At 42.8% G+C, this 20,584-nt stretch overlaps 1 protein-coding gene across 1 annotated transcript in view; it reads left to right on the forward strand.

Annotated features, from left to right (window-relative positions):
* The first annotated feature begins 660 nt into the window (after positions 1-660).
* The window catches only part of LNPK (lunapark, ER junction formation factor), a 100,988-nt gene continuing 81,064 nt past the window's right edge, over positions 661-20,584 (forward strand). Inside the window, 3 exon segments of the mRNA XM_030210122.1 lie at positions 661-805; positions 5,140-5,234; positions 8,059-8,100. Coding sequence (XP_030065982.1) covers positions 5,208-5,234; positions 8,059-8,100 — 69 coding nt within the window. The 5' untranslated portion in view covers positions 661-805; positions 5,140-5,207.

Consider the following 20,584-nt stretch of genomic DNA (forward strand, 5'->3'; position numbering starts at 1 on the left):
CCAGGTTCTTGGGGCCTGGATTGGCCGCTGTCGGAGACAGAGTGCTGGGCTTGATGGACCTTTGGACTTTTCCCAGCGTGGCAGTGCTTATGTGCTTATTGTTTAGCACCTGATTCTTATAACATGATGTCAGTTTTGGTGGCCCTTTACTTGGTGGAAAACATCTCTGCAGGAATACAGGGAGTCCCTATAACCTGCCCCTCCAAATGACACAATGATTTTTACAATTTAGAACTAATTACTACTCTAACAGATGAAACCAATACTTCCTCTGTGTAGATCCATATGCTGCACAAGACGGCATGTTTGAACATATAAGTGAAATCAAATAAAATCCTACCAGCAATATAGAAGGGCAACCTGGTTAGAGCAGCTCATAGGTTTGCTTGGTTTTGGCTGAGCGGGAATGACGGCTGCATGGAGGAGAAGGAAAGGGCTATTAACCTACTTGGCTTCAGATTTTTGACGTCATGCCGCCCTTGTTCTCAAACTAACCTCCTTCGGCTCATTTCAGCTCTTTGATGTCACGCAGATTCAGGTCATTAAACCTCTTTCAGTTTCTCATAACTCTTCTCGGTATGAGCTTCGCTTCATCAACAAGTACGGCTGCGCTGAATTATTGGAATAGGTAACTCCTCCTCCTCCTTTCATCCCCACGGGATTCTGCAAACCCCGCTCTTTGGACGCAACTTCCTGTTTCTAGCAAAATGAATGCGGGATGTCTCAGAGAAAGAGAAGTTGTGTTGTAGGGCATAGGGGGACACCAGAGAAGGAAAGTTGTGGGATTGTTGGTGAACGACCTCAGGTATGAGTTTGGTGGGGGTTGTTTGAGGAAGAGGTACCGGATCGCGGACAAGGAAGAGAATGGAAGATAGAGGGAGGGGAGCGAGCGATGGCAGACCATGGGAAGGGGAGATCGGTAATCCGATCCCCGAATGCGTGTGAGGGTGTGAAGGCAGCCGAATGTGTGTGACTTACTATCTTTGGGTGTACTAGAGCCTATCGTGTGCTGGAGCCGGCACGCCTTCCCCAAACATACCTTAACAGTCCTGGGGGGTCTAGAGGCCTGTTCGAGGCAGGAAAGATTAGGACCAGGAGCTCCCGATACTTCAAGGCGTATGGCCTCCCGAGTCGCTGCTTCTGCGGAAGTCTCGCGAGACTGCCGCTTTAAGTCTCTGCCATTTTGAAGACACAGCGGCAACGGGCAGGAAAGAGTGGGATTCTTTCCTGCCCCGAAGAGACCCCAGACCCCCAGGGCTGTAAGGTAGGCCCGGGATGGGAAGCAGAGAAGAGGAAGACATGCTGTTCATGCATGGGAGGGAGAGAAGGGAATAAGCGCAGGTGGATGGGGAGGAGGTTGATAACACATTTTGCTCATGGATGGGAGGGAGAGAACGAGACAGGCTGCTCATGGATGGGAGGGAAAGGAAAGGGGGTGGGGGACTCCTGCTCACAGAAATACAACTTTTCTAACTTTGTATTTAGAGGACTATGGAAGAAATTCATTTGTGTTAACTTTTACCATTATTTTAATTGTTTATAGTGGAGTGGAGTAGTAGCCTAGTGGTTAGTGCTAGTGGACTTTGATCCTGGGGAACTGGATTCAATTCCCACTGCAGCTCCTTGTGACTCTGGGCAAGTCACATAATTCTCCATTGCCCCAGGTACAAAATAAATACCTGTATATAATTTGTAAACTGTTTTGAGGCTGTATATCAAATCCCATCCGCTTTCTCTTATAGAATCTGGCTTTTGGGGGGGAGGGGATGGTCTACAGGTTTTGATTGCATGTTTTTGTGGCCCCCTATTTTGTATCACTTGAGGGTCTGTTCTGTATTTACTACTGATGTGAAGGATTCTGTTAGCATGTAGTGTCTGTTTAGGAATCTGTAATAATCCAGTTTCCCAGTAGAGAGTATAGTGATTATGTAGGGTGAGAAATAGAATGGCAGTACATCATCTATATAAATAATTCTCACCTGCAACATTCTGAAGCTCACTCTGTGAGAGGGAAACACTGAAGCCCTGCAGTGTTGGTAGGCTAGGCTGTCAGCAACACTCACTGTCACTCATAGACCCGCCCTCAGCCACGCCCCATCCGCACATAATTCACAACCCCAACGTTCTAAATGAAGCCACCACCGGAAGTTGAAGTATCGAGATATCCGCTTTCCCCATGAGTGTGTGCCTCGACCTCGCTTCACTACATGATGACGACGAGGGCGGAGCACTGACACTCGACGAAACGCCATCTCCCCCTGCCCCTCGGCGGCCATTTTTCCGACAACCCGCATCAAGGAGCGCTAGCAGTGGACAGGTGCCTGGAGGGGGGCTGAAGGACAGCTGGGTCGGTGGCCATGGGTGGCTACAGGGGGCCCGGGGAACAGGAGGCTCGCAGGACAACAAAACCTTGCTAGGGCCCGTTTCATCTCTCACTGAAACGGGCCTTTTTTACTAGTATGTCAGATTTTAATGTCAATACATTTATTGGTAAAAGAGCAGATTGGGATACAACTCCATTTGTTAAATCATGGATGAATAGCAAACATACACCTTCCCCCTATTTGCTAAGCCGCACTAGTGCTTGTGTTGACATTGCCGCTAGTGTGGCTTAGCAAATGGGGGATAGGTTGGCTACAGATACAAGAGTGTGGCAAAAATCAGCCAAATTATTCTGTGAAAATCAATTGGCAATATGGAATTTACCTTACTGTATGTTTTATAATATTACACATATCCTTTGTACCAATAAAATGTATAAAACAGTTTTGTTCGTATAGTGTTTTTTTTTTTGAGCGAGTCTTTTGTTAAACATTTACCAGCACATCACTGACTAGAGCCCCTTAATTTCCATCTTCCATCCTGTCCCCTGCACAGTCTCTGGCAATGTCTTAGCTCCTGTTTCCAACTTTGCTCTGCATCTGGGAACATGGGGTCAGCAGGTCTTTACTGAAAGCCCTGCATGGTGCTTACATCACACAGGAGGAGACTTCAGCAGCAGTCAGAAGAGCTGTTTGCTAGAGAATGACATGGGGGCGAGGACAGATGGGTTGGAGATGAGGAGAGAGAGCCTGTGAGGACTGGGACAAACTTTGTCCCCATGTCACTTACTACTTTGAAGCCTGTTAATGAACTGGACTGTTACTTATGTTTGATGCAGATGACTATTTTTATTTTTTGGAAAAACAAGCAAATATGCTGACCACAGCTAGCAAACTTTGCATGGAGGATCCTGTACATCCTGCTAAGAGGACATATTCTTTTGCAGGAGGGACTGTGGAAGACAGGAGAGCTAGACTGAATCCTGAGATTGTTGATGACTTTTATTCATCCACAAATTAAAAAATCATAACAGTGCTTGATAAGGCTTATTTCTCCCCTCTAGGGCATACAGAACGGGTTGTATTTTGTAGCCCTGGACATTTTAACAGGGTGGATTAGGATTCCTTGGGGTAGTAGAAGTCAGCTATTGTTGGGGTTGGAAGGGTAGAGGGTGGTGGTGGGAGGGTTTATTATAGCTGTTCATTGTTGTTGTTTTCTATTTGTAATTTATATACAACAGTTGCACAGCATATTGTTCCTTTTTATACTTTAATAAAAAGATTTAAATATAAAATCATAAGTGTTCGAGTCTTCTGCAGATGACCCCACTGGGACGGAATGGGGACAGAACCTGTGGGGATGGAGACAGGGCCTGCAGGGGTGGGACGAGGTGGGAGTTGAGACAGAACCCATGGGGACGGGGAGAAATTTTATCCCCGTGTCATTCTCTACTGCTTGCCAACTCTTACTAACAAGAGAATTGAGAGAAGAGGTCAGGTGAATATGATTGGGGGGGGGGGGGGAGGGGAGAAGCAGGGTTAGTGCAGGAGTATTAGGTGCTGTAGGTGAACTTTGAGCTTTATGATCTCCCTATTAATTTTTAGGCCATATGGGGGCTCTCAACAATTATGATCGCCCAAACACCATCCCTTCCAGAATAATCTGGATAAATGGGTAGGTTACAGGGAAGGTGAGCATTTTTCAAATTAACCTCTGTGTATTAGAGTATGTGTGATCATCAGGATATATTGTGTGCTTTGACTGCTGCTCCCCTAGGCCTTGTCCTGTATAAGGGTTAGGTTGGACCAGCCCTGGAGGGATAGGGTAGAGAGGGAAAGAGGAATGGTGGAGGGAGGTAAGACAATGCATAATTTATCCTTACCAAATCAACACTTTAAGATTGAAAATGAAGTAATCTTAAAGCTATTTTATAATGTGTTTTGATCGCTACCTTTTTTTTTTTACTTAATTTTTAAATGTGTGTTTACTGGTATGCCTTGAGAAAGAACTCTGCTGACTATGCTGTGAAACGAAAAAGTTTTAGAACCATTCTTGGAGCATGTTTATTATGTTACATTTTAAAGACTTGATATACTGCCATTAGTTGCAAGAATAACAAAGGGATTTACAGTTCAGCTAATAGGGAGCGAGGTCTTTTATGATTAGTGAATGTTACAGTATGTTGCTTGTGCTCCCAGAGTTCATGGTAGATTTTAGTCATGTTGGCTGGAGGCTCAATGTGCTGGGACTGAATTAGCCATTGGTATTGAAATTGGTGGTAGCTTCTAATTGTTGAAAGATTCAAATGTGCTCTTGGAAAGGGAATGTTATTTATAATAGGATAATGAACTAGCAGGACTGACTTTCTCTCCTAAAATGGAACAATGTTTTTACAGATGAGCAATTTCCTTGGGTAGTGGCTGATGTAATATCTGCTTTTGGGTCATTTGAATATTGCTGCAAGTAGGTGAGGTGAATGGTGAAAAGATGTATAAAGTGGAAAATCTGCAAAGAATATGAAACTTTAATTTTCGGGCTTTTAAATACAGTGAGAAGTTGCCAATCTTAATATTAACACTGTAAACAAATCTTAGCTTAATTATAAATGCACTTAACAACTTCTGTTATCTTCTAGAAACTTGACACTGCAGAAAGAGGAAGACTTAACCAACTTCTTTTTTTTTAAATATGTAACAAATACTGAAATCATCATTTAAAATATTTATCAGTAACACAACTTTAACATAAGTATAGTAGTACATCATGGGGTTTGATTTTTTTTTTTGTATGCTAACAGATATATATATTTTTTTCTAGCTGTGAATTCCATTGGCTGATTTCTATAATCTCCAAATACCTTTCTCTGCTATATAACAGCAAAAATAATGGGTGGACTTGTTTCTCGATGGAGAGTAAGTAATTTTTTCTACAGTGTATAAATCTTTTAGATAGTTTGAAGATTAAGAGGCATAAGGCTGAAATATGTATTTTTCCTCCAACAACTTATAGTGAGGTGTAAAAGTAAACTGCTTATTGACTGTTCTAAACGATCAGTCACATTTAGCCTGACTGTAAATTAACTGTACCAGTCATCCATTTATCTGGCTATTTATAATAGACCAAGTAAACATTGCAAACTAAAATGAAAGCAAGACCTTTTATGACAGATTTCACTATAGTTTGATAATTAAGATTCCATGGCTGTTGTAATATGTTGAGCATTTAGGAAGTCCATGCTGGTAGTATTCAGTATGAAACTAGCTAATGCCCACTGAACTGTTAGCTGTTCTTTTTGCTTATTCTTACCACAACACTCAGCACTTACCCTCACTCCTTGTCCACATCTGACCCAGTTAATCTTCCCCTTCTCTTCACCTCCCCCCAATACCTCTTTAGATGCCTTTGGTCCCGTTTCCTTTTGTAGTTCCTGTGCCACAATGATAACATTGGTTCCCTGTTGGGAGCCTTTGGTGGGAGAGGGGCTGTAGAGGTATAAATGTATACCTCATGCTGTGATCTTTTTAAGGTAAACCATAACTTTTCACATCTAGACTGGTCCAGCAGGATAAGTGGGTTGATTTCACCTAAAAGTAGATGAAAATAGAGATACTGAATTAGACCAGTGACATTGCCTGTGTAAGGGCTGCTTTAGCCTGCAATTTTCCAGTAGCTACCTCCATCAGAAGATGTTGGTTGTTCAGGCTGGTGCAGCAGGTCTCCCTGACTCCCTGAAACACAGGCCACAGCCTATGTCCTCTGTGAATTGTTGGACCTTTTAGCTCCTGAGATTTAGTGTACCGCTCTCACCCCAGGTGAGCACAGAGATTCTTTTGCCATCCACTGTCCTGGGCTGTAGCTTGGTGGGGGGGGGGGGGGGGGGGGAATCCTCTGCAGTGTTCAGAAAAAAGGTTTAAACTTGGCAGTTTTCCTTTATTCCGCCACTTTGTCAAAGGAATTTTTTTTTTTTTTTGAGGAAACTGATAAACCTACTATAGCGCTACTAGAGATACGCAGCGCTGTTCACAAACATGAAGAGACTGTTCCTGCTCGAAAGAGCTTACAATCTAATTGGGACAAACATGCCAAATAAGGGCTAAGGTAATTACTAAGGTGGGAATAATAAAACATACATGAGTACTTTACAAGGGAGTAGGAGTTAAAATCAGCATCAAAAAGGTGGGCTTTTAGCCTAGATTTGAAGACGGCCAGAGATGGAGCTTGAAGGGTTTTTTTTGAGGAGTGGTGTAACTATGGCATGTTTGAAGGCATCAGGAACAGTTGCAGTGGAAAGTGAAAGATTGAGGATATGACAGAAGGGATGACAGTAGGAGAGATAGTGCTAAGTAGATGGGTGGGAATATGATCAGAGGAACAGGTAGTCAGTTTGGAGGAGGAAAGAAAATGTGCAGTTTCCTCTTAGTGATTTCAGAAAAGGAGGTAAGGATTGAGAGAATGGACTGAGGGAAGGAGAGGTGGAGGTGACTTCGTTGAGAATTCAAGGTTAATCATTAAGGTTAATTCAAGGTTTAACATAAGTTCATGGAACTTGTTCCGCCAGTGCCAATATTCTGGTGGGGACTCATTCGTCCATGCACTCAAAATTAGTCTTTTGCTCAGTATGCAAGCTTTACGAATTAGTTGTTATGCACCCCTACTTTGTAATGGAAAACCTTCATATTTGTCTAGGAGTGCTCCAAGGGGAGAGAGCGGTATCCATCTTTACAAAACTTCCAATATTGGAACAATGGGGATTTTTTAAAAAGAAGGCTCCTAACGAGGGCAGTTTCCAAAAAACATTTATTGTGGTAAATGGATTATTTGAAAATTGTCCACGCTCGCGCAGGTTAAGTTTGCTCTGGTGGTTGGAGGATGTGGTTTTTGGGATCTGTTTTGCTTTGAATGCGGTTGGTCTTTTGCTGTTCTCTTAGAAGCTTCCACCTTAGGTGACTCCATACTCTGCCTAATGGCTAGGCTGGCCCTACTAGAATTTGAATAACACTTGTTGGGAAAGGCCACTGAAGAAGCAGTGACACAAGTCCTCTGCAGGTCTCGGGCAGGAAAGAAATGCGGTATCCCCTCAAAGTATTATTTATTGTAAGGCACATTGAACTCGAGTATGTTTGGGATAATGTGGGATATAAATGTTAAAATAAATAAAATGCTGCTTTTGGACTTTGAAGGAAAAAGTATGGCTGAGGCAGCCTTCAAAGCTAGCTTTGACTAGGTTGAAATCCCTCTGTGTTTACAGACATGAAATGTGCACTCCTTGCTGTCTGGCAGGTTCTTGTTGAAGTCTGAAACTACAAAACTAAATGAAAGGCTGTATACCATGTTAAGTGACTAATTTTTTGCCTGCAAGACTGCCTCTTTTGAGAGATCCTTCAGTATCCGCTGATTTTATAGGAAGTAAATGGGTTTATTTTAAGGGGTAAAGGGCATTATTGATCTGTAATATTATGATGCCAGGTGTTTTTCGCTAGCAAAATTAATGAACTTAATTCTACTCCATTGGTCAACCAAATTCCAGAACATTTTCTACAAATTGTACTCTAAATTGTTTTAGCATATATGTTTAAAATACAATTCTGACATGGAAAACCTTTGCAATAAACGGAAGAAGGTAAGAATCAGAAATGGTTTAGGAAAATTTAGGTTTTTTTTAAATGGTACCTTGTAATTTTTTTTAACTTTCTAACGAAGGCTTATTAACATCTTCCTTTCTTACTCACTCAACAGGCAAAACCATCTACAGTTGAAGTTTTAGAGGATATAGATAAGGTATGTTTTTCTGATGACTAGGAAATTTGATGTTGCTGACGTAGAAAGCTATCAAGTCTAGAAAAAAACTAAAATACTTTTCTGAGTTTGTTTAGGAATTCCAAAGCTGTCACATGAGCCTCTTCAGTTATTTTCTAAGTCTGCTCCATCTTGGATCATAACTGCTATAATTTGTGATCAACCTCCTCTGCCAGGATGTACTCAAGGGCTTTAGCAAAGAAACATCTAATGTGTGAAAAAAAAATCTTATACTCTTCTCTATCAGCAGCAGAGCCCAAGACCTTGCTAGTGCTGGTGACTTCTCCAACAGGCAAACTCTGTGGCATGGAGATTGGAATATTTGGATCAAATAAAAATCTTGTCCTGATTTTAGTTCAGGATGCTGTTTGGTGTTTTGATGTTCTGAGGTCATGTTGGCAAGGCTTGAGCTCTGCTTTTGACAAAGAGGATAATGTGTGTGCATTTCTGTCCTCTTCTGTTAGGGGAGAACAGTCCCTTGACATAGAGGGTGTATCGGAAATGGCAGTGATGAGGGTCATGCATGTGACGTTTTCCTCACGCCCACCTTTTTGCCCTTTTTCTCGAAAGAGGTTCTTCATGATGATTAATTAGCCACACATGTAGTGGTGTTATCCAAGTTGAACTTTATTTGATAGACCACATGAGATACAATAGTGGCTAGTTAAAAAAAAATTCTCATGTTTGTGTTTTTATTTTGTAATAAATGTAACCCATGTATGATTTATAGCTAACAGTACATCTTACAAGAGCAAGGCTGGTGCAAGAAAATCAGACTAGCACAGAGTAGCAAGTCAGGGATGCAAGGAAGGAAATTTATGACGTGTCTGAGAAGACACAAGCAATGTTGTCCTTGGGTGGGTTTCTGTCCAGTTGGTCTCGTTTTGAAGCCCAGCAGCAGGAAATTATTGACTTGGGCAGTTTGTAGGCTTTTGGGCAGCTTTTGACAGTCTTTAGTAATTTTCTGGTTTGCCTGCTGGTTTCAGTTTCTAGCGGATATGAATGTGCCCATGGCACTGCCCAAACTAGTTGTGATTGTTGATTGTCATTTTTTTTGAGGGGGGGGGGGGGGACACATTCTCTTATCTCTGTCCCTGCCATCCAGTTGTGTGCCTCTGTTCTCAACCCTAACCCTACCCACCTCTTCTGCCGCCATGCAGGAGCAGCAGCAGCACCACCTTTTCCTCCCTCCCTGCTCCACCAGGCCCTTGCCAGTAGTAAACAAGCAAACAGTGAAGAATCATAGGATGGTGGGTCTTTGCTGGATGCCACTGCTGCTTTCTTCTACAGATGGTCATCAGAAGCAGCAGTGCAGTGGTGTGCAGAGAGCTGATTTCCTTTGTGTCTTCGCTACTTGCTTTTTTTTTTCTATCAGCACAGGCCTGGCAGAGCTGGTAATAAGAGTGAAGAAGGGAGAAAGTTGCTACTGCTACATAGCAGGGGGAGGGGGAGAGTGAAAAGGTGCTGTTGGATGGCAGGGACAGAGGAGATGGACATTGATGGTACAATTCAGGATGGGAGTAAAGAGTGAAACTGGGCAACACTGCGTGGGAGGGGGAGTGAGAGTCAATGCTGAGTGAGAGTGTGTGACAAGGGCAATGTTGGATTGGAAGGGGTGGTGGAGGAGGGGAGAGATGAGGCAGTGCTGGATGGCTGAGTCCCAAAGACTGGGGAATATGAGGAAGGAGAATGGGAGGGCCAGGATGAGGGAAAGAGATGGAAAGCTTTAGGTAGATACCATAAAAAGAGTGAGACTGAAAACTGGATAATATGAATGAATGAATGTAATTGGAATGGTTAGAGAAGAAGGAATAGATCATTGTTGGAGCTGGCTGCTGGATGTATTGGAGGCAGTGAAGTAGGCAGAAGGAGAGAGTTTAAATGAACAGGACACACTTGGAAAGAGTTAAAAGAAGACAAAGCAGTAACCAGAGTCAGGAGCCAGTACAATTAGAAAAATTAAATGTTCAGACAGCAGAGGTAGAAAAATGTTTAATTTAGAATGAAATAATATGGTAGCCATGTTAGTTCACTTTTTAAAGGTTGATGAAAAAAAATAAAAGAAACAGAAAATAAGGTGGTACCTTTTTATTTGATTAGCTTTCGAAGGCTAAAATTTCCTTCCTTAGGTCATGACACTAGTTTATTGGTACTTGCTGAACCATTCTGACTGAGCACAGCGGTTTATAATCTACGTTATTTTAGAAAAGGAAAGGCACTCCATTTAAGATAGGAGAGCAATGCAGTCACACAAGAGGATAAAGGAGGAAAGAGAAGACAGCCGGAGAAATTGGGGGGGAGGGGGAGAGAACACTATCTGGCAGCCTTGATCATTCAGCACCACCAAAGGCCTGCTTGATAAGCCAGAATTTAAGCTCTACTTTAAAACTCTTGAACATGAGATTAGTACGAATAGGGAGGGAAGACTATTATGAAGGGTGTAAAAAAAAGAAAATACTACACCTGGTTGATTCAAAGTGTGCAGACTTAGGACCCAGAAGGACAAGGTGGTGGTTGTTCAAAGAGCAAAGAACCATATTGAGACTGGATAAATAACCAGGGTTACCTGTTCTAAATGCCTTGAAGGTTAACAATGCCACTTTAACCAATGATACTGTTTTAGTAATGGAGTTGTATGATCAGCACGGTGGGCGTGAGAAAGTAATCTAATGGCAGTGTTCTGTAGGGTTTGTGATCTCTTTAGTGCATTACGTGGTAGGCCAGCATATTGCAGTAATGTAGATTGGATGTACAAAATGAGGATAAACAGGTGAAAGCTGTCAAGATCGAAAAGATGACGGATAGCTCGTAATTGTCAAAATTCAAAGAAACTGACTGGATAGATGTGAAATCTGAGGCAGAAAGGAAAGAGAAGCGTCAAGAATGATTCCTAAGTAACAAAAGCTGGTTATCGGTGTGGTCAGTGATCCAAAGAGGGCAAGAGGAGAGGAAGGTGGAGAGAGATTCCCAGAGAACCAGCAGGCAACAGTTTTATCCCTATAGAGCACCAGCTTGTGTTCAGATGTCAGCAGTGAACTCGAGGCATGCCTGGAGAGGAGCAATTAAGGGAGAAAAAGGGTTAGTTTGGTATCTAAGAAGAATGTCGTCTGCATAGAAGTAGCCTGAAATAACTGATGACTGGATGAGAGCCACAAGAGGACTTAGAAATAAATTGAAAAGAAGGTGGAAGTATTGATCCTTGTGGGACACCACAGTGTAGTTCCCTCCTCTCTGTGATTGAATCAGACATAATAACTTGAAAGAAATGGTGAGATAAAGAAATAAACCAAGAAGGAACACAAATATTCCAAGAGAGCATATGTGGGAAAGAAGCAAAGAGTGATTGATAAGATCAAACGAGACAGCCAGGATGATTGTGTTGGTCCAAATGAGTGAAGCTTACTGAGCAACACTGTCATAAGTCTCTGTGCTGAACTGAGATCTAAACCCTGATTGATGAGGATATAATGCTAACACCTTCTCAGAAAAGGATGCAAGTTGGTGGAAAACTACTTTTTCAAGAACTTTATATATATATAGCAGAGGTTAGAAACAGGACAATAATGGTTGGGAACAGTAGTGTACAGAGTTGGTTTCTTCGGAATGGGGTGAACTATGGCCAACTTCTACAGATTGGGGAATTGGCTGCTATTCAGGCAAAGGTTTTACTATGGATAAAGGAGTATCAAGCAAACCTAGTTTGGGGACTTCTAACCAAGCAGAAGGGAGGGGATCAGGACTCAAGCAGCAGATTCATTTGGCTGGTGGGGCTTTGGACATCTCCACTAGTACATGTATGAATTTTTACACCCGGAGGGAGGGGGTGCAGAATTAGAGAACGGAGAGGAAATATATAGTTCTTTCTCCTCCCTGCCCCCCCCAAAAAAAAAAAAATTTTTTTTTTACTTCTAGGTACTAGTCTAAAGGCAGTGGGGGTGGAGAAAGACAGTCACACAGAAAGATGTCTTGTGGTATCCATGCACATTTTGTAGTGAGAGGGGAATGTGAGTGTTGTGCTTTGTGATCATCACAGCACAAGACTGCATGTAGGGAATGGAATGAACTTGTGAAGAAGGTAGGCAGACCAGGGTAGGAAGTCTGATAGGTCATAATAAGAACTTAAATGATATGTTGTAGGAGACGGGTAACCAGCTGACCCCCCCCCCCTCCTTTTTAGATGAGTCAGTTCGTTGAACTTGCTTTTGTGAGTAACTTGACTTCCTTGTTTGTGTCAGTTGCAGATATGTTTCACACCTTGATAGATCAGGTACAGAAATACAAGCAGTTTTGTCACTGAAATATGAATGAGAATTCACAATTTTTTAGTGTTCACAATTGCATTGGAGGACCAGATCAGTTTTCATTGCACTTAAAGATTGTGCTAGAAATCTGTGAATCAAAGGACAGCTGACTATCTAAAAGTACCCAGGATCTTTATAGAGGCCTTTTATACAAATTGGTGACTTTTAATGCTGATGAGACAGACAGGGTGAAGGTGAAGTACTGTCTTTGGGAAAAGATCATTGCCTCGGTTTCCTTGAGTTCAGCTTAAGTTCATGCTTGAATACTTGGTCCACAATGATCTCTACCTTACTTGAAATGTCAGAGAGAGTCTGAGGATCGTCAGATTGAAGAGGAATCAACAGTTGGATATTTTTGTCATATTAATGAATGAAGCCTGTCTGAAGGTGGAATGGCAGGAATTGAGCCCTGAAGCACACAACACTGCAAGGATATATGGTTGAGCATGAGTTGTTCAATGAATTTGAAAGGCCTTTTTGTCTTTAAGAATGGTACCAGAGCAAAAACATTTGTTTGTTTGAAGAACTGGCTATGTCGCTTTCTCTGGTGAACAGGTCAAGGTGGTCACAGGTTAAAATTACAAATGTAAAAACCTGAAAATTTTAACTCCATTTAAAGAACAAAAAAGATACTGTCCCACAAATCGTATACATCTCATGATATCAGTCCAGACTAATTAGTAACTGATTTAGGTGTTAAAGGCCTCCCCCCCCTTATTTACTAAGCCATGTGGCAGCTGCTAGCATGGCTTAGTAAATGGGGGGGGGGGGGGTAAGTGAAAAATGGGTTTTAAGCATAGATTTCAATTTTTTCAGACTTCTTTGTGAAGTGGAACAGGAAGAGCATTTCATAACCTTAGGGGCAAGGAAAAAGAAGGCAGAGGTGTGTGAATTCATGGTGGGCTCATGAATTATAGATATTCATGAAGTGATTGAAGAGAATAACCAAAAACATGAGGAATTAATAAAACTGCTACAAAGGAGGCACGATGCAGTAGTATCGGTCTTAAACTGAATTTGATAGCAGATGGGCAACCAGTATCACCCTGAGAGATGTGGTCAATTGTATTTGCCTTACAGCGGAACCTAGCAGCTATATTCTGCAGTTCCATCTAGTAGTCCAGTTTCCTGAACTTTTGAAAAGAAGTAGGCAGTAACTGATAGGCTAAAGGCTGCAGACACTTCTGAGATCAGTAATACATCTCATTTACGTTCATACTTGTGCAAAGTGCAGTAAACCAACCAAAATCTCTTCCCCCCCCCCTTTTTTTTTTATAATCCTTTTATTTATAATTTTGAAACTTAATACACAGAATAAACTGTTTAAAGAAACTAGAGTATATTTAAATATGAAGCAGGAAAATCAATTAGTGGGAGGCGGAGAAAAGAAAACTGGGAGTAACAAAAAGGACATATATCAAAGAGGCTATTAACACTGAACAAACCTCTTCCTCTACATAGAATCAACACTTGTCAAGCGGAGGTCCTTGATAACTTCATGTCTAAAAAATACTTTTAATTGTTCAGAAGCAAAAAAGGTTTCCATTATGCTCCAAGGATCAGTCCAGACAAGTGGGTTGTGACCATCTGCCAGCAGGTGGAGAAAGAACTCTGAGTTGAGCCTCATAAGCTCCTGCGCTTAGCAACCAAGCCAGCATTCTCTATATCCAGCAGGTGGAATAACAGCCTCCTGTCCTGCTTGCAGGTTCAGTTGAGTTTGGGGTTGAGAATATCCTGTGCCTCAGGTGTAAACCTAGTGGTCTAAGTCCCTCCCTGCTTCCCCATTGCCACTTTCTACCTCTGTGTCGGTCTTCACTTCTCTTTTTTCTTCTCCTTCTCTTTTTTTTTTCCCTGGCTCTATCTTTAAAAAAACAAAGCAGGCATTGCGAGAGGTCACAAGACTGGTGGTTTTCTGTAAGCATATTTATTATTCTCTGTTGAGCCTATTAAGTCTTGTGTTCGCTGTGGGGGTAAGCTCTCAAGTATTGGTTCCTGCACGCTTTGCTTTACTTCTGTGGACATGTCGTTTTTTCCTTTGTCCTGGAGGTACTTCATCTCTGGGAGTTCAGTCTGGCCCCGCTCTGATGGCGGTTTTGGCAGGCTCGACGCCAACAGCTCCTATGCTGTGCAAGGGTTCGGAGGCCATTTGTCAGCGGATTCCTCGCCTGCTTCCATGTCCCAGGATGTTGTTATTTTTTGGGGTAGAAGTCTCTGCCCTGCCGTTTTTGCCTGAATTTGTTCTTTTATTACATCAGACCTTTTCAAAAAGTCAGCTCAAGCTACCTCTCATTCTTCCCCTCACGTTGCTTTTGAGGAGCAGCTTCCTAAGAAACAAAAACTTTCCATTTCACAGGGTTTGGAGAATGTTCCTTTTCAGGACTTGGAGGAGGTTTTTTTCTGTGTATTCCGACTGTCCTAGTTCTTTTGATGGCCCTGATTTGGGCATTTCAGAGACAGGCGGGGGAATGATGATCCTACTGTAGCGAGGCTGTTTTTGAGAGTGGAGTTGCCTCTGTTGATTACAAAATCTATGAAGGCTTTAAACATTTCTTGCCCTGCTTCTCAGTCCTCTGGTCCTGCTCCATCTATTATGTCAGGTATTACGACCTACTGTATCTTTCCATATTCATGAGTCTATTCAGGAGCTTATTGCAGCTTAGTGGGAGACCCCTAATTCTAACCTCTGGCTGGCTTGCGCTATGTCCAAATTATATCCCCTTCTGCTGTCTGATTTAAAGCAGTTCGCTCTGCCTAAGGTGGATGCCCTTATTACTGCGGTTACTAAACGTACCAGTATCCCTGTTGAAGGCAGCACTGCATTAAAGGATATGCATGACCGCAAGTTTGAGCTTCCTTGAAACGTGCCTTTCAACTAGTTGCATTAAATTCTCAGGCAGCAATTTCTTGGAGGAGTGGTTAGTGCAGCCTAGTGGTTAGTGCAGTGGACTTTGATCCTGGGGAACTGAGTTCAATTCCCACTGCAGCTCCTTGTGACTCTGGGCAAGTCACTTAACCCTCTGTTGCCCCTGGTACAAAATAAGTACCTGAACATATGTAAACCGCTTTGAATGTAGTTGCAAAAACCTCAGGCGGTATATCAAGTCCCATTTCCCTTTCTCTTTCTTTTGTAGCCAGGGTTTCTTTATCGTAGATTCAACAATTGTCCACGTTGGACTCGCCTCTAGACTTTCTCCTTACACTAGAGACAGGGTTGTCCTATTTGTCAGACTCTCTTTATGATATTCTCAGAGAGTCGGCTAATGGTATGGCCTTGGCCATTTTGGCGCAACGCTGGCTATGGTTGAGGCATTGGGCCACTGATATGGTATCCAGATCTCATCTTGCAAAGTTGCCGTTTCGGGGGGAAACTACTCTTTGGTGTGGATTTGGAGAAGATTGTTAAAGTACTGGGAGATTGCAAGGTCTAGCGGCTCCCTGAGGACAAGCCTAAGCCTCATCTCCGGGCAGCTAAATCTTGTTTTCGAGAAGCGAGGAGGTATAGACCAGGGAAGGTCTAGTGCTTCAGCTCAAAAACCTCTCTTTCCTCAGACTTTGTCTTCCTTTTGAGGAGGCAAGAAGCCGTTTTCAACTTCCCCAAGAACCTCTCCCTCTTTGCAGCCCTCTCAATGATTGGGTCGAGGTTCACTCCTTGTACATAGACATAGGTTGGCATCTTTCCCGCTTTGACGAGGAGTGGACTACCATTACTGCAGGCCATTCTCCATGGCTATAAGCTAGAATTTTCAAAGCCACTCGCAGATCTTTTCATACTGTTCCCTTATGGCAGCTCTGCAAAGAGTCGGGCAGTGCTAATTACCTTAGCCTCTTTAAGGTGAGTGGGGGGGGGGGGGGGGGGCATTCAGCCTGTTACTCCGGCAGAGAGGAGTATGGGTTGATATTCCATCTATTTTGTCATCCCAAAGAAAAGACTCTCTTTGCCCAGTTCTGGATCTCAGAGGGTGATCAAGTCTCTGAGTGCTGTACTTCCTCATGTTGACTCTTCATTCTGTCATAGCCTCAGTCCAGTCAGGTGAATTTCTCACCTCATTGGACCTCAGGGAGGCTTATTTTCATATCCCAATTTGGCCTCCTCACAGGAGAGTTCTCCAGTTTGCGATCCTGGGAGATCATTTTCAATTCAAGGCCATGCCTTTTGGCTTTGCCACTGTACCTCGAACAATTTCAAAAGTGATGGTGGTGGTGGTGGCAGCCTTTCTTTGCCGGCAAGGAATCCAGGTACGTCCTTACCTGGACAATTTGCTATTTTGATCGCCTTCTTATCAAGAGAGCCTTTGCAGTACACAGTCCTGTTTTTTTTTTTTTTCCTTCTTCTTTCTGATCTGGGTTGGGTGGTGAATTACAGCAAGAGTCAATTTGCCCCCACCCAGATCCTGGAGTTTCTGGTAGTGTTCTTCCTGCCTAAGTATCATCTGCTGAAGCTCAAACAAATTCTCGGGCTTCTCTCTTCTCTGCCAGCAAGCCTGGGATTATGCTCAGGTTCTCGGTTCTGTGGTGGCAACTTTAGATGTTCTGTCTTGGGCGAAGTTCCACATGCCCCCTACAGTTGTCCCTGTTGAGCCGGTGGTCTCTGGGACTGCCATGGATGCCTCAAGTCAGACGGAGTCTGACTTGGTGGCTTTTTCTTGTGTACACTCGGGCAGGGTTGCCATTATAGTCTGCAAGTTGGTGTGTTCTCACCTACGATGCCAGCCTCTTCGGATGGGGAGCCCATTATCTCCACCACTCTGCACAGGGCAGCTGGTTGAGAATGGACGTTTCCTGGTCCACCAATAGATTGGAACTTTGAGCTGCAGGGAAAGCTGTACTAGCCTTTGTGCCTCTTCTTCACCGGAGGCCTGTGCTCGTGCTATTGGACAGTGTCACAGTTGTGTCTTACATCTTTGTTCCTCCTTGTCTATTGATATATCTCTAGCCCAAGAGAATCATAGGATTGGAGATAGTGTCATTTTGTGGATTAAAAACTGGTTATAAGATAGAAAACAGAGTAGGTTTAAATGGTCAATATTCTCAATGGAGAAGGGTAGATAGTGGGGTTCCCCAGGGGTCTGTACTGGGACTGCTGCTTTTTAACGTATTTATAAATGATCTAGCGATAGGAGTAACTCGTGAGGTAATTACATTTGCTGATGACACAAAGTTATTCAAAGTTGTTAAATCGCAAGAGTCTTGTTAAAAATTACAAGACCTTACGAGACTGGGCATTTAAATGGCAGATGTTTAATGTGAGCAAGTGCAAAGTGATGCATGTGGGAAAGAGGAACCCGAATTATAGCTACATAATGTAAGGTTCCACACTAGGAGTCACCGACCAGGAAAGGAATCTGGGCGTCATCGTCGATGATATGTTGAAACCCTTTGCTAAGTGTGCGGCGGGAGCTAAGAAAGCAAATAGAATGTTAGGTATTATTAGGAAAGGAATGGAAAACAAAAATGATGACATTATAATGCCTTTGTATTGCTCCATGGTGCGACCACACCTCGAATGTTGTGTTCAATTCTGGTCCCTGAATCTTAAAGATATAGTAGAATTAGACAAGGTAGAGAAAAGGGCAATGAAAATGATAAAGGGGATGGGATGACTTCTCTATGAGCAAAGGCTAAAGCGGCTAGGGTTCTTCAGCTTGGAGAAAAGACGGCAGAGGGGAGATATGATAGAGGTCTATAAAATGAGTGGAGTGGAACATGTAGACATGAATCGCTTGTTTACTCTTTCCAAAAATAGTAGGACTAGGGGGCATGCAATGAAGCTACAAAGTAGTAAATTTAAAAAGAATATGGAGAAAATATTTCTTCACTCAATGTGTAATTAAACTCTGGAATTCGTTGCCAGAGAATGTAGTAAAAGCAGTTACCTTAGGGGGGTTTAAAAAAGTTTTGGATGTCATCCTAAAGGAAAAGTCCATAGACCATTATTAAAATGGACTTGGGGAAAATCATAAGTACATAAGTAATGCCATACAGGGAAAAGACCAAAGGTCCATCGAGCCCAGCATCCTGTCCCTGACAGCGGCCAATCCAGGTCAAGGGCACCTGGCAAACTACCCAAACATACAAACATTTTATACAAGTTATTCCCGAAATTGTGGATTTTTCCCAAGTCCATTTAGTAGCGGTCTATGGACTTGTCCTTTAGGAAACCGTCCAACCCCCTTTTATACTCTGCAAAGCTAACCGCCTTCACCATGTTCTTCGGCAACGAATTCCAGAGTTTAATTACGCGTTGGGTGAAGAAAGATTTTCTCCTATTTGTTTTAAATTTACTACACTGTAGTTTCATCGCAAGCCCCCCTAGTCCTAGTATTTTTGGAAAGTGTGAACAGACGCTTCACATCCACCTGTTCCACTCCACTCATTATTTTATATACCTCTATCATGTCTCCCCTCAGCCGTCTCTTCTCCAAGCTGAAAAGCCCTAGCCTCCTTAGTCTTTCTTCATAGAGAAGTCGTCCCATCCCCGCTATCATTTTTGTCGCCCTTCGCTGCACCTTTTCCAGTTCTACTATATCTTTCTTGAGATGCGGCGACCAGAATTGAACACAATACTCAAGGTGCGGTCGCACCATGGAGCGATACAACGGCATTATAACATCCTCACATCTATTCTCCATACCTTTCCTAATACCAAACATTCTATTCGCTTTCTTAGCCACCGCAGCACACTGAGCAGAAGGTTTCAGTGTATTATCAATGACAACACCCAGATCCCTTTCTTGGTCCATAACTCCTAACGTGGAACCTTGCATGACGTAGCTATAATTCGGGTTCTTTTTTCCCCCCCATGCATCATCTTGCACTTGTTCACATTAAACGTCATCTGCCATTTAGCCACCCAGTCTCCCGGTCTTGTAAGGTCCTTCTGTAATTTTTCACAATCCTCTCGTGAGTTAAAGACTTTGAATAACTTTGTGTCAGCAGCAAATTTAATTGCCTCGCTGGTTACTCCCATCTCTTAATCATTTATAAATATATTAAAAAGCAGCGGTCCTAGCACTGACCCCTGAGGAACCCCACTAACTACCCTTCTCCATTGTGAATACTGCCCATTTAACCCCACTTTCTGTTTCCTATCTTTCAACCAGTTTTTAATCCACAATAGGACATTTCCTCCTATCCTCCTATCCCATGACCCTCCAATTTCATGAGGTACCTTATCAAATGCCTTTTGAAAATCCAGATACACAATATCAACCGGCTCCCCTTTGTCCTCATGTTTGTTTACTCCTTCAAAGAATTGAAGTAAATTGGTCAGGCAAGATTTCCCCACACTAAAGCCGTGCTGACTTGGTCTCAGTAATCCATGTCCTTGGATGTGCTCTGTAATTTTGTTTTTAATAACAGCCTCTACCATTTTCCCCGGCACCGATGTCAGACTCACCGGTCTATAATTTCCCGGATCTCCCCTGGAACCTTTTTTAAAAATCGGCGTTACATTGGCCACCCTCCAATCTCCCGGTACTACGCCCGATTTTAAGGATAAATTGCATATCACTAACAGAAGCTCCGCAAGCTCATTTTTCAGTTCTATCAGTACGCTAGGATGTATACCATCCGGTTCAGGAGATTTGCTACTCTTCAGTTTGCTGAACTGCCCCATTACATCCTCCAGGTTTACTGTGAATTCAGTAAGTTTCTCTGACTCGTGTGCTTGAAATACCATTTCAGACACTGCTATCCCACCCAAATCTTCCTCGGTGAAGACCGAAGCAAAGAATTTATTCAATCTCTCCGCTACGTCTTTGTCATCCTTGATCACCCCTTTTACCCCTCGGTCGTCCAGCGGCCCAACTGATTCTCTTGCCGGCTTCCTGCTTTTAATATACCGGAAAAATTTTTACTATTTTTTTTTTTTGCCTCTAATGCTATCTTTTTTTCGTAATCCCTTTTGGCCTTCTTTATCTGCGCCTTGCATTTGCTTTGACACTCCTTATGTTGCTTCTTATTATTTTCAGACGGTTCATTCTTCCATTTTCTGAAGGCGTTTCTTTTAGCTCTAGTAGCTTCCTTCACCTCACTTTTCAACCATGCCAGCTGTCTTTTGGACTTCCATCTTTCTTTTGTAATTCGTGGAATATGTTTGGCCTGGGCCTCTAGGATGGTACTTTTGAACAGCATCCACGCCTGTTGTACATTTTTACCCTCTCAGT

Source organism: Microcaecilia unicolor, chromosome 7 (assembly GCF_901765095.1).
Source record: "Microcaecilia unicolor chromosome 7, aMicUni1.1, whole genome shotgun sequence".
NCBI lineage: Eukaryota > Metazoa > Chordata > Amphibia > Gymnophiona > Siphonopidae > Microcaecilia > Microcaecilia unicolor.